This window comes from Pterocles gutturalis, unplaced genomic scaffold (genome assembly GCF_000699245.1).
Source record: "Pterocles gutturalis isolate BGI_N339 unplaced genomic scaffold, ASM69924v1 scaffold11822, whole genome shotgun sequence".
NCBI lineage: Eukaryota > Metazoa > Chordata > Aves > Pterocliformes > Pteroclidae > Pterocles > Pterocles gutturalis.
The window spans coordinates 12,067-25,158 of NW_010115439.1; the positions used below are offsets into that span (position 1 = coordinate 12,067).

The 13,092-nt window shown below is 54.8% G+C and overlaps 1 protein-coding gene across 1 annotated transcript; it reads right to left on the reverse strand.

Annotated features, from left to right (window-relative positions):
* Positions 1–2,088: 2,088 nt before the first annotated feature.
* Positions 2,089–12,643, reverse strand: POMGNT1 (protein O-linked mannose N-acetylglucosaminyltransferase 1 (beta 1,2-)). Its single transcript, XM_010075176.1, has 21 exons — positions 12,533–12,643; positions 11,247–11,355; positions 10,719–10,834; positions 10,349–10,414; positions 9,803–9,916; positions 8,930–9,047; positions 8,532–8,630; positions 7,895–8,010; positions 7,281–7,351; positions 6,912–6,987; positions 5,917–6,000; positions 5,721–5,762; positions 5,534–5,592; positions 4,906–4,978; positions 4,474–4,602; positions 4,019–4,144; positions 3,799–3,863; positions 3,377–3,421; positions 3,063–3,198; positions 2,456–2,565; positions 2,089–2,188 (listed from the first exon to the last, which is right to left on the reverse strand). Exons 1-21 carry the CDS (start codon positions 12,641–12,643, stop codon positions 2,089–2,091), a joined length of 1,965 nt encoding a protein of 654 aa, XP_010073478.1.
* Positions 12,644–13,092: the final 449 nt, after the last annotated feature.

Consider the following 13,092-nt stretch of genomic DNA (forward strand, 5'->3'; position numbering starts at 1 on the left):
GCCAGAGTGGAAGGGAAGTGGGCGGGGGGGGCGGAATTCAGATTTAGGGAGTAGAGAAACAGAGCCTTGGGAACAGAGATGCCAAGGAAAGGGACAGCTGTGGAAGTTTTTCCAAAGTAACACAGGGGAAGGGAGCTGCTTTCCCCAGGAAGAAACAGAGTCCCTTTCCCATCGTGCTGAAAGGACCTGTTCTACCCCCGAGGGCCAGCAGAGAGGCTACCAGATCAGAGTCCCAGCGAACGGCAATGCCGCGGGCAATGCCGCGGGTGGCAGAGGAGGGCAGGGTCAAACCCAAGCCCAGTACCGCAGTCTCACAGGTGCCACTCTGCACCCTCTTGTTCTCCTCCTGCTTCCATCCTGTCCCTGTTGCTGGGACAGGCGTGCAAAGGACCACAAGTGTCACAGTCCCTGGGGTCACACTAGAGCTCCGCTGTGTCCACACAGGGCTCATTTTGGCCAAGGAGGAGCAGATTTCCTAGGTTCAAAACTATTCCTTCCTATGCTGGGCAAGGAAGGAAGGAGGGGAACAGAGGATGAAGCCAGGGGGACAAGAGAGAAACCTGCCACAACTGCCCCCACACACACTGTGGGCTGCCAGCTCTCCATGCTGCTTTCCTGCTATCTATCCTCCCCTTCCCACAAGTAATAAATAAATAAGTTAGTGTAGTGTAGACCCCAACGCTCAGTTCACAGTGACAAAACGGAGGGGAAGAGCCCCTGCAACCACAGGGAAAGGGCTAAGCAGCAAATCTTCTTCCTGAGGGCAAGCCAGAGTATAGCATCCCTGTCCAAGGCTGGGGCACCTGGGCAGAGATCAGATCTCTTGCTGCATGGATGAGAAAGGGACGGGCACTGAGCAAGGGGACCAAGACGGCCATCACTGGGGGGGACATTAGTACCAAAAGGCTGGAGGTGGGAGGGCACCCTGGGGTCATTCCTAAGGTATGGACAGGGTGTGAAATAGGGACTCACTCCCTCTCCCTCTGCATGAGGAGTGTACCACAGTAGGAGAGCCAGGCTGCCCATGCTGGCTCTGCTCACAGCTTCCCTGCTAGCAACGTACCACGGTAAAGGTGGAGATTCAGAAGAACAAAGCCCCTGAGCCTTCAGCAAGAGCTGGGGGTACCTGGCCAGGGAGGAGGGACAGACAGGGTACAGTACCACAGGCAAGGACCAAACCAGAGCGCAGCATCTCGCTCCAGAGGACCCCTGTCCATCTTGCCCCTGCAGCTGGGCAGATGCCCGCTGGCTGCTCCCATCTCACTCTGCAAGGCACTTTCACTCCCTCTACCACGATTCAGGGGGCAGGGCTGCTCCCCAGAGAGGGTGGGTGAGGACAGTCTGAGCCACAGCACACAGCCTGGTCCACTTCCATCCAGAGTCATCTCCAGCTCCCAGAACTGCAGGGAAAGGAAAGGAAAGGAAAGGGGCACCTGACCAAGCCTCGTGCTGGGTATGAGGTGTCCCCTATGCGTCCACAGCGAGTTCAGCTCCTCTTCAGCATTCCCTTTTGCCTATGAGCTGGGATGCACCAGCCACTGCAGCCCAAGAGGCAAAGCTGGCATGCAGGAAGATGTCCAACCCAGCATACAGTCTTCAAGGTGCATCCATTGTGCAGGAGATAGAAGAGATGCTGGAAGATCCCCTCTTCGCCACCTCATTCACCACTGGCCACGGAGCCAGCCAGGCAAGAGTTAATAAATAACACCCAGCAGGTATGCTGCAGCACTTGCACAGGAGCATGCTGCCTTCTCAGGACTAGGGGACCAAAATGGGAAGCAGAGGTGTTTTTTGAGCATCTCCTTCCTCCAGCCTTGAGCAGCCAGGGGACAACAGGAGCAGCGTTAGTAAAGAGTTTGTGTTAAAAAAAAGTTCCTGGGATGGGAGGTGGTACATCTACAGGGAAGGACCCTGTCCCATGTGAGGGAGAGGGAGACCACAACAGTGGGCTGGAGGGAACCCGAGGTCTCATTTTGCAGCCTGAAATAGGAGCCCGTGTCCGGTGACCAGCCTCCGACAGCTGCTGCCAACTCTGTACTGTGGGGGTCTCTGTCTTCCCCCAACCCCCTCGCTTCCCAGCTGCCAGTCTCACGTCTGCTCTGCTGCAGCAACCGGCACTGCCGCCACCCCCTCCTCCTTGGCGGGGGGCTCCATGTAGATCGGTGTCACTGATGAGGGCTTCTTGGACCTGCAGGTGAGGAGGCTGGATGGGAGCAGGCAGCAGTGGTGGTCTCCCTCAGGACCCCAACTCCCTACAGCACTGCCTGCCTCCTTGGCATGATCTCCTTCCCACTGGGACATCCTCCAGCCCTGAGAACATATCCTGTCCCCTCTCCCACCACACTTATTCAGAAGGGGCGTAGTATGCCCCAGGATTGGGCTGGGACAGAAGTGTCCTTTGCCATGAGGATGAAGGCAGGGGGATTACCCAGGTTGCTGTGCCCCAGATACTCACGAGTAGGGGGAGGCAGGGACCCCCACCACAAGGAAGTGGTTCTTCTTGCGGAAGAGCCGCCACAGCCCCTTGTGGTTCCCACGGACGTCCAGGTCCCAGATGTGGAGGCACTGGGATGATGGGGAGGGAGGAAGTGGCATCAGAGTCTGGAGACAGACACTAAAGCCAGGTGTCCCCTGGCAAGGGAACGGCCATCACCCCAACCTTCACTGAGATACAGTAGAGAGGGGACAGCATCTTGATTGGGGCAGCATCCCTCCAACCACCATCAGTGAGAGATGAGGGGAAACCCACTCCCATTCCCACCTCAGGACAGGGGTTTGACCATCACCTCCAGGTGAGTGATGGAATCATCCAAACAAGCTCAGACCCTGGGCTCTCACAGGGGGAGGTCATAAGACTTATCTCCACTGAGCCAAGCATCTGCCCTGGATGACCCAGTGCCTTCTGCAAACACCAAAAGCTTAACTACCACCCAAGGGCAACAAGAATCCATTTGCTGAGCTGTGTCCAAGGCCATGGACAGACCCAAGAACAACAGCCAGATGTTTCCCAGCAATGCCGAGACGGGTGCAGGGGTCAGGATGGGCCACGTCAGGGGCCTCACCTTGGCAAGCTGAGTCCAGGTGGTGAAATCTGCTTCCTGCTCCATCTTGATGAACATGACGTAGACCTTGCCCTCGGTGTCAGGCACAAAGGAGTCCTCACAGGGGTTCTTGCTGTGGTCCAAGACCTCAGCCTCACTGTGGAAACAGAACAGGGAGTGAGAAGGGACCCCAACCCCTCCCTGTTCCCACTGCAGGGTACTTCAGACAGGCAAGTGGTGGCTGGGGCTGCCAGGGCCACCTCCACCCTCTCTTCTGTCCTGGTTGGTTCACCCAGTGTCCCCCGTGCTCTCCCAACCTCCCTGCAGGCACTTACCCCAGGAGACGATGAATTTCAGTCTCGTAGGCATCCTTCCTCAAGCTGTTGAAGGAGGAGAAAACACAGACATCAGGGCAGGGTTAGACTGTTTGATAAGCAGGGATCATCCCAAGATAATCCAAATTTAAGACTGCCCCAGTGTAATAGAAAAGGCAGGTGGGAGCCAATGAATGGAGAGCAGGGAGTGCCACATATCCTGGAGGATGTGGCAGCAAAAACATGACCCTTCAACACATCCACCAGGATCACAGGGTAGCTGAAACCAACCTCACAAAAACCACTGCAAGGATTCCCCAGCAGAGGCCAGTGTGCTGGAGATTATGGCTGTTCCAGAAGGAAGGGAGATGTCCCCACCACAGGGGGACAAGGGTCAGGTCAAGCAACTGTTTCATCCAGATCTCATTCTGACCAGCACTCACCTTTCCACATTTTTAAGCTGGACATTCGGTACTGTGTTGAACTTGTGCTTCTTGAAATAGGCTTCCTGGGAGCAAGAGAGAGAGAAGTGAAAGAAAATGGGGTTCACTCAGGAGTCAGCAGTACTCCGAGGTCACCTCAAGTATCCCCCCTACCTGGAAAGGAGGCCAAGCCACAGCTCAGCACCAGGACAGGGCTCGGGGGCTGAGGGAGGTCACTCACGTGAAAGTAGCCGTTCATGTTGAGCCCCACGATGCCGAAGTGGTAAGAACGCGAGATGTCGGGGATGATGCATTCCCGGCCCTTGCGCTGCTCTGGCATCCGCATCCACATGTCCCAGTCCCAGAGCTGGGGAGGGGAAACTGCCACTCACACCCAAGTCTGGGGACAGGATTTGGTAGTGTGGCTATCCAGGGACCCTTCTGGCTGCCCACACCAGCTCTAGCCCCTTTGGCCCCAGCCTGCCTGGGCTGTCCAGCCAGCTGTGTGGCTGGTTACGTGGCACTCAAGATACTGTCTGTCCCAAATCCATTCTGTTTGGGCATTGTTCCCAGTGGAAGCCCAGGAAGAGCCAGGGCCCCTCCAAAAGCTGTACCCACAGGGACTGGGTGATGATCAGGGACTGCTGGTGGGCAGGGACGGAGGTGCAGAGGACAAGACCCCTCTAGGGTACTCACCTTCTCAGGGGTTGGCCACTTTGGCTCCAGCTCGTCCTTGTACAGGCTCTTCCGGAGTACCCAGCCCAGGCCTGGCATGGTCTCCACGCGGTACAGGAGAGAGGGGTCCTCAGCTGTGTGCTCGTAGCCCTGTGATGTTATGGGGAGCATTCAGCACCCTGAATACACCCCTACCCTGCCAAAGGAGGAGGCATTCTGCTCCATGGGAACCTCCAGCACAGGGAGCAGCGGACAGCTACTAGGAAGCACATGGCAGGGACAGGATGATAATTTGCAGGGGCACTTCCAAACAGTCTGGGGCTGGGGACACAGACCCACCTAAGATGGTGGTGGGGCACACATCCTGCTTTACAGACAGAACTAGGATCCCAGCCTGACTTGGGAACAACAGCGGGCAGAGGCATCCCTACCCCACTGTCCTCCCTGACTCACCTGGTCATTCCAAGCTGAGATGCAGTACAGGCTGTCGTCCTCCTCCAGAAGGTGTATTGACTGGCTCAGAAAGCTGAGGAAAGAGTTGCCCGGTCCCTGGTCAAACATCCTTCCCCCAGGCAAACCAAGGCAAATTCTCCACAAAGGGACAAGCCACTCCTAACTGCAGGGACTGTTTAACCCATCTCTTGGGCTGAGATGTTGGTGTGAGATCAGGGGAGCAGCATCCAAACAAGCTAAGCTGCACCTCACCATGGGGAGGGGAAAATACGGTATCCTGCCCAAGTTTCTCCTCCTTAAGAAGAAACAGGAGCCCTGTTAGACACTGTCCCTGTCCTCTTGCTATGGGACAGCCCCAACCATGTGTGTACAGAATGGATCAGCAACCTCAAAAAGCAAATCAGGAAGAGATCCCAGACCCTCAAGTCACCCTGCACTGAGTGCCAGGACAGTGGATTCAAGACCTGACCTCTCTGCAGGCAGAGCTCAGTTATGGCTGGTGCCTGGTGACTGCTCAGCCTCAGACAGGTGAGCTACAGCATGGCAGGGATCTGGTCTCTCCTGAGCAGACAGAGAGCTCCCAGGAAATGCCCCACGCAAAGAGGAGCTCAGAGACCCACAGCTTTACCTGAAGAAATCAACAGAAATGTCAAGGTCTTCCTCTAGAACCACAGCAAATTTAGCATCCTGTAGGGCAAGGACAGATGTCAGAAAGATGGAGAGGAACTGGAACACCAAGCAGTGTCCCCTGCCTGTGCTGTTCCCTGCCCCACAGGAGAGCAGCTAGACAGGGCGCAGGCAGAGGTCTCACTCACCGGGAACAGGTTGAAGGTTGCAGTCAGACTGGCTTTGTAGTGCTACAAGAAGACAGATCATTGCCTGTGTCAGCATCAACCTCTGGACCACAGGGAGGGGCAGCCAGGTACAGATGCAGGGCTAAGCCTACCTCCCTCTAATGTCACCCCAGATCCCAGGATAAAACTCCCCCAGGATTTGGGAAAGGTCTCTCACCTGGGAAACTCTGGCATTTTTAATGCTGATGGGAGTGTGCTGGATTCCTGAGAGGCCGAACAGCTCAACGACATCCATTGGCTCCTAAAATGGGAAGGTACAAAGTTCGTCAAATGCATGGGTCTGGATACATTCTCCCCACCCTCTGGCAGTGTCAGCTCCCTGGGACAACATGAGTATGCCTGTGGGATCCCCTGCATGTGTCCTTTTCAGGGCAAGTGAGGCTCCAAACGGTGCTGTGCTGTAGACCCCACAGCAAGGAACTCAACAAACCCTCTTGGCCCTTCAGCCCTTCAGTATTGACATAAGTTTCTGTTAGCCCCGCTAGTTTGCAGACCTGAAGTTGTATCCAAGAACATTCAAGAGGCCCCAGATTCCCAGTTCCCCATGGTCTGTGCAGAAAGAAAACAGGTATAGCAAGGAACACCTACAAGCTGCTTAATGTCGAGACCACAATCAGTTTCATTTTCTCTCAGTTTCCAAGAAAGGGACCTCTCTGACCAAGCACATCCACACTGGGGTCAGAAGTAATTCATATTTGGGCTGAGGTAACTCTGCCCCAAGAAGACCCTACCAAGGCCTTCTCCATCCCCTTACTGTCCTTTCCACTGCCTAGCGACAAAAGAGAGGAGCAGCTCCCATTGCACCAGTTGTTCCCCCTTTCCCTGATATCCATCATGGCAGCACAAGCATACAGGCTGCCCCTTTGTAGCTGAGGGATGCTGTTCCAGTTGCCATGGCAATGGATGCTGCTATCTTTAACCAACTCTGATGTGCTGCAGTAAGAGCCTGCATAAACAAACCAGCTCCCCCAGCCCCACAACATGGCAGTGGTGGGAGATTTGCAATGGAACGAGCCTGCTCCCTCTCTATCACAAGGCAACCAGAAAATATCTCATGGGGTGCTGCAGAGACAAGGGCTAGAAAGCTCCTGAGACCTACTAAGACCTCACATGCCTGTTCCTGGTTACAGGGACCTCTGGGAGTGCTCTCACCTCGTAGTACCCATCGATGAAGACAGTGATCATCTGCGGATTGACGCCCTGAGCCGACAGCAAGGAGCGCAGCATCCTGCGGAGAGATTGAGGGGCCTAAGCACAGCACCAGAAGGCCTGGGTCACTCAGCAGAGGGGCACGGATCACTTGGGGTGGGGGAAAGGGTGCATGGTAAGGGAACAGGACCCACTACCCCTGGGCTTTTCCCCTTCCCATGGCCAAGGACCCCAGGATCTGACGGAGCAGGTCTGCCTGTGTTGCTCTCCAGGAGGAGTCTGGATTCTGACAGCAGGACAAAGGGGAAGGTCTCGGCCATGCGTGGTCTCATGGCACCAAGCAGTGAAGCTGTGTCCCCTGGAAGTGCTTACCTGTACAGGTAGTTGGGGCGGTTCCCTGCAATAACAGCTACAGGCACATCGAAGACTCTATTGTCTTTGAGCTGGAAGAGAAAACGCGTGTGAGTGGGGCTAGGAGAGGCCATGACACTGAGAGCAGGATCCAGGGAGTAGGGACAGGCCCTGCTATTAAACAGCAGAACAGCACAGTCCTAGCCCCTGGCTCAGGACCACACCAACCAACTCAGACTGCATCAGCACTGCTGGAGACCCTGCCAGCCTTCCCCCTTCACCCCACCTCAGACGCAGCTCCCAAATCCCAGCTTGCATCCACCTGGTCACCTTTGTCAAACCCTTCAGCACTGTGCCAAGGACAGCCCAAACACCATCACAGCTGCTTTGTCTCCAAATGTACAGGCTCTGCTGCTCACACTGATGTCGCTAAAGCCATGGTAACCTGGCAGCTCAGTGCAGATGTAGGGCAAGGGAACTCCCCTTCCCCAGCATGACCTTTACCAGGGACTAAGAGCTTGCTCAAGGGCAGGTTTCACCACTCGGCTGGTGCATAAGGACAGGGCTCTGCATCTGAGCCGCAAACACACCTGGTCCAGCCCAGCCCTCCCTCCGTACTCTGCCCCTGCACTCACAGGATCAGGGTTGAACTCAATGGGTGTGGGGTCTTTGCAGCTGCAGACGCTGCCATAACCTTCTACTTTGCTGCAGAACCTCTTCCGGCGGCGGAAGGGCCAATGGCACTCAGCATCTGGAGGCATCAAGGAGAAAAAAGACTGCTCATCCCCATGGCCTCATCTTGTGCGCTGCAGGCTGGTTGGCCACACAAATGGCTCTCCCTGGCCTCAGCCACCACCGAACCAGTCCTTTATTACTATGAACAAACAACACTTCCAGCTCCAGATATAACCACAGGAGCCATTCAGAAGCCATCCCTGCCACATGGCCTCTCTGAGCAGATATGGGCCATGTTCAAGGCAAACACTCAGAAAAGACTGGACCAGGCCTGGTTTAGAGAGGTGACAAATGGCCAGACCATGTCCCCACTTCCCCATCCTCATGCTCCTCAACAACCATGACTGGAATTGCCACGGAAGCAGGAAGAAAGGAAGCTGGCCCTATTTGAAAAGTTACCATCCTGATCTCCAACAGCCTTAAATCCATCCTGGAACGTTGTTAACAGACCCATGGCTTTGACTCAAAACCACAAAGAACAGCAAGCAGACATCTCCCAGATATACCTGGCACCGCAGAGCAGATCTTACTTCCTACCTTCCACAGATGTCAGATGAACTTCTGTCTTCAGCAGTACGGGGTCACCCCATGTCGAGAGGGCAGGTGACTTGGCATGCTTCTCCCCGTATACTTCCCCTGGAGCATGGACATAGGGTCAAGACTGTCTGGAAAGGCTCATTCCCGTTGTGTCAAGGCATGAACAGGGGCTGTAGCTCAGGGTGGCAGCTTGGCATCTTTTCCCACTGGCCTCTGGCGAGCTGCTGAAGGGACATGCTTTGCCTCCATCCCCACCCCCCCACCAGGAACAGAGTTGCTGCTCTCTCTGACATGTTCTCTGCTCATACAGTGTGTTGGGGATGGGCTGGGTTTGTCTTCACGTGGCTTCTCCCCAAAAAAAGAGCCACAAACCCTCTCCCAGCCTGTGCTAGACTCACCTCCCTTCTTCCCCACAAATGTCCACATGTCTCTCCAGCTCAGGAACGGTGCAACTTGGCTCCCCAGGCTTTTCAGTACATTCTTAGCTGTGTCCTTGAGGTGAAAGGAGCCTTCATCCTGGAACAAAACACAACCCTGCAGCTGAGGTCTGGCTCCTGATGCAGACAAGGAAAGTCTCCCATCAATACCAAAGAGGTACAGGGCCCACTCCTACCCTTGAACTAGCTGAGCCAGAAACCTTCAAGAGCAGGTTCCTAAGGTCTCTGGGCCACTAAACCTGCCAGGGAGGTCAGAGTAGTTGTGGACTCCTATTTCTTCGAGACCAAATTGTTCTCAAGCAGGGTCATGTGTTCTAACACTTCACACAGCTAAACCCAAAACCCTGAAGAAGCGCAGTGCTGCTCACACAGCAGCCCAGAGCCAGGAGAGTCCACAGTGGCCCCCCAAGCCTGGAACTAGGACACAGATGGTCACAGAATCACAGAATGCTTTGGGTTGGAAGGGACCTTTAAGATCATCTGGTTCCCACCCCTCTGCTGCGGGCAGGGACACCTTCCACTAGATCAGGTTGCTCAAAGCCTTATCCTTATATTTCTTCATGTCCACTCTCCACCTAACCTCTCGTTTATTGCTGCAGGCTCCAACACATCTGCTTTTTGCTCTCCTGCCTTGCTGGGCACACAGCAGTATCTGCAGTAACAAGGGGGACTGAGAGGACAACAGAGGTGGCCCAGCCACAGAGGCATAGCCCAGTGGGGATGTGACATTTACTGCTGGGACTGCCTGATGACACTCGGGAGGCAACTGCCCAGACAAGCTTTAGGGCACCCTGACTCAAGGTGACGACTTCTTTTGACATTAAAGTCACATACCTTAATGGTAAAGATGAGGATCCGGCCCCGGGCAACCATGTTGAGGAAAAGTACCATGGCTTCATCTTCATGCGGAGAATAGGTGTCAAAGACCCTCTTGGCCATCACATGACCCTGTTGGTATTCAAATGTCAGATGCATCTTAAATGCTATATGGCCAGGACACGCAGAATTATGTAAATCTGTCCTGGAAGCCTCAGTCCCCAACTAACATGATGAGTTATTTTTCTGGTATGCCAGGGAGTTAGCCCCCAGGCAAATTCAGCCCTTGGGCTTTCATACGCCACACTAAGTGCACTGATGTCCACGGGACAGCATTACCCAACCTCACAACTCCTCTCCTGCCTGCTCCCCAATGACAGCTGGGCAAGCGAAAGAGAAACACTGCAGGGACCCTCTGGGTGACCATTTCGTGCTCTGGGAACTACAGGCAAACAAGCATTTGGGGACTTGTCTCCTGGCTGCCCTTTGCACCCACCAGTTGAAGAGCAAGGACAAACACTGCCCAGTAAGGAAGACAAATGCAGACACACAGGGATGCTTTACCGTAGCCTGATTTAAGACAATGACATGGATCCCTCTTCCCTGCTCCCGAGCCTCATCTTCCAGGACCTGCAAGTGGAGAAGCGATGAGAACCAGACGCCAAGACCTCTTATTCACCACCCGTTCAGCACAGCAGAGCACCCAAATAAAGGGGCAAGACTCTCTCCTGCGATGTTTTGGCTTTGCTCATGGCAGTGATGGATGCCAGAGCAGAATACAACATGGGACAGCACCTCCACAGTCCTGTAGGCAGGACAGGGATCCGCTCCTGACCTTGCCAACCACCAAAGTGCTCCCATCACTCGCTGCTTGAAGCTTCACCCATTCAGCTCCATCCTCTGCTCACAGGGACACTCAGCATCTGTCACTTACCGTTGTCCCATCCACAGCCACATAGACCTTCGACCGGCTGGAGTACACCTCGACATCCAAGACCTTCTTGCTGTTGACAGGGTGCCTAGGGACCTCCACATTCAGCATCTCGTCATCTACGGAGGAGAAATGCCCAATCTCAACCAGCCGAGGCACCTCTGGCTTGTCCCTGCTCAGCCCTAGCCCAGTCCAACCTCCAGGGGGTCATGCCCACCAGGTACCCCAGCCCAGCAAGCCATGGGCCAGAATCTATGGGAACAGCAGGTAAGGGAAATCCAAAATGGCAACAGGTCTGGCCTCTCCTATCCCCACACAGACCTCTGCAGCCAAACATGCCGAGGCCTTGAGTAGGCAGGCCAGGAATGGGAACAGCCTTTTCTATTCATTTTTGTAAAACCCACATGCACAGACCTGTCTGTTGTGCTGTAGGTGGTCACACGTTTGCCCTGAATTAAAGTAAATTAAAGAATTTACCTCCCTCCTTCCAGTTTCCTTGCTTTCAAAAAAAAGCAAGATGCTGCCCCTCACCGTAGTCCTGTGCAGACTCCTCTTCCTCCTCGTACGCAGCTCTCCTGGTGTCCAATATCAGCTTGATGTTCACAATTACAGTCACAAGCAGGAAGAGGACAGCACCTGTCTGCAATGCAGGATGCTTTTTGTGTTACCAACTTATAAGTAACAACCCCAAGATCAGGCCACCTCCTTGGCTGAGGCTGCAGGGCACCCCAAGGAGATCTTGCAAGGGATCATAAGTATCTGTCATTTCCCTTTCCACTGCTTTCTTCCGGAGGAAGGCAAAGAGAAAGAAATACAGATGACCAAGTTTAAGGGTGAAGTGCTTTCATGAGCTGGAGACCACTGACTTCTTGATCCATGAGAACTAATACACTTCCAACATATCCCATATCTCTAGTTTACATATTTTCAACTCAATTTTCATCTGTGTTTTAAGCCACAGCAGTGCCATGAAGGAGTGAGATGACAGCAGAGAAACTCTAGCCCATTGCCCCCAGCACAATGAGCAACTCCTGCCTGAACAACCAGGCCTGTTCCCAAGCCCCGAGCACCCCAGGGGACGCAGGACCAAGCAGTCTCCTTCCCCAGGGAGCCCTTGTGAGCCTTCATCCTCCCAGGCATACGCAAAACCCTCCCCTGCTCCGTCTTGCAGAAACCAACTGCCAGATTTCACCAAGCTCTGCTCATCTCAGGAACAGTCCATTTTCTACAGGTCGCTGCCATGGGGCCAAACCTTCCCTGTTATGCCGCCAGACACCCCCCAGGACGCTGGCTCTGCTGAGGATTAAATGTTTTACAGCACAAGTGACCAGGCCCGCAGCTTTCCCAGACACCAGCTGCCTCTGGTGCAGGAGACCCTGTTACTCAGCCGTGTTTGCTCTGTCTACCTGTTGTGCCTTATACCAGGCTTGGTTTGCAAACCAAATGGGGCAGGGATAGTCTCCCACTGCAGGCAGAGCCCTGCGGCACCCAGCAAGTGTCTGGAGCCAGGAGAGGAAGAATTGGTCAGGTTTCTAGCTGAAAGCTTCACAGGGACACCTAGATAATTTTATCTCCTGCCACAGCCACCCAACAGGTCCCTTTGCAGCTGGAAGGAGCTGTTTGACATGACAGACCCTTCAACGCACGAGCTCAAAGCCACTGGAGGTAGCTTTTTGGGGGACAAGTTATGCTTCCCCAGCATGTTAGGTCACCCAGCACTTCCAGCAGACCCACCTCCACCCACGCAGCTGCTTCATAAGCTTGTAAACCCTAGCGATTATCCTCCCTAATCCGACACAGGCCTGCGGGTGACTCACCTGGCACAGCTTCCGCAGCGCACGCTGGTTCATCAGCTTGTACTTCCAGGCGAGGTACCAGCTCCGCTTCTTGTGGGGCTTGACGGCAGGGTTGGGTTTCCACTCGTCCATAGTCACCGGGGCTGGCACAGGAGCAGCCACAGGGAGCAGGGGTCAGGACGCGCTCTGCTCCGCTCTCGTGTCCATTGGGGCTCCCTGCCAGTATGGGATGGGTGCAGGGTGAGGGAGGCAAGTGCCTTTGAACCCCCTCCCCATCAGAGATAGGGCCTGGCACAAGCGGTGGCCATAAATGGCACTCACGTAGCACAAGCTGGAGCCCAACGGAGCCTCCCCGCCTGCCAGCACCCCCAGCCCCACAGCGAGCAACCCACAAGGCCAGGCTTTGCTGGAGGACTGTAAGCAGGGTGATGGGAAGCCCTTGAACCCAGGGGCCAGTGAGGACCCCTGCTCCAGGCCAACCCCTTCGCAAGGCTGCTGTGGTGTCGTGGGCCCACTCCCACCCTCTGGAAAATAAAAGTGGCCCAGAAGCACATGCCAGTGATAGGCCCCAGACCATCAGG

Bases quoted from the DNA above. Each gene is read 5' to 3' on its own strand.
- POMGNT1 (XM_010075176.1), bottom strand. From the start codon at position 12,643: ATGGACGAGTGGAAACCCAACCCTGCCGTCAAGCCCCACAAGAAGCGG. The intron at 9,048-9,802 runs GTATGTGACTTT...GTTTTGTTCCAG, and splicing joins TCCTCATCTTTACCATTAAG to GATGAAGGCTCCTTTCACCT. The intron at 6,001-6,911 runs GTGAGAGCACTC...TTCCCATTTTAG, and splicing joins TCATCGATGGGTACTACGAG to GAGCCAATGGATGTCGTTGA.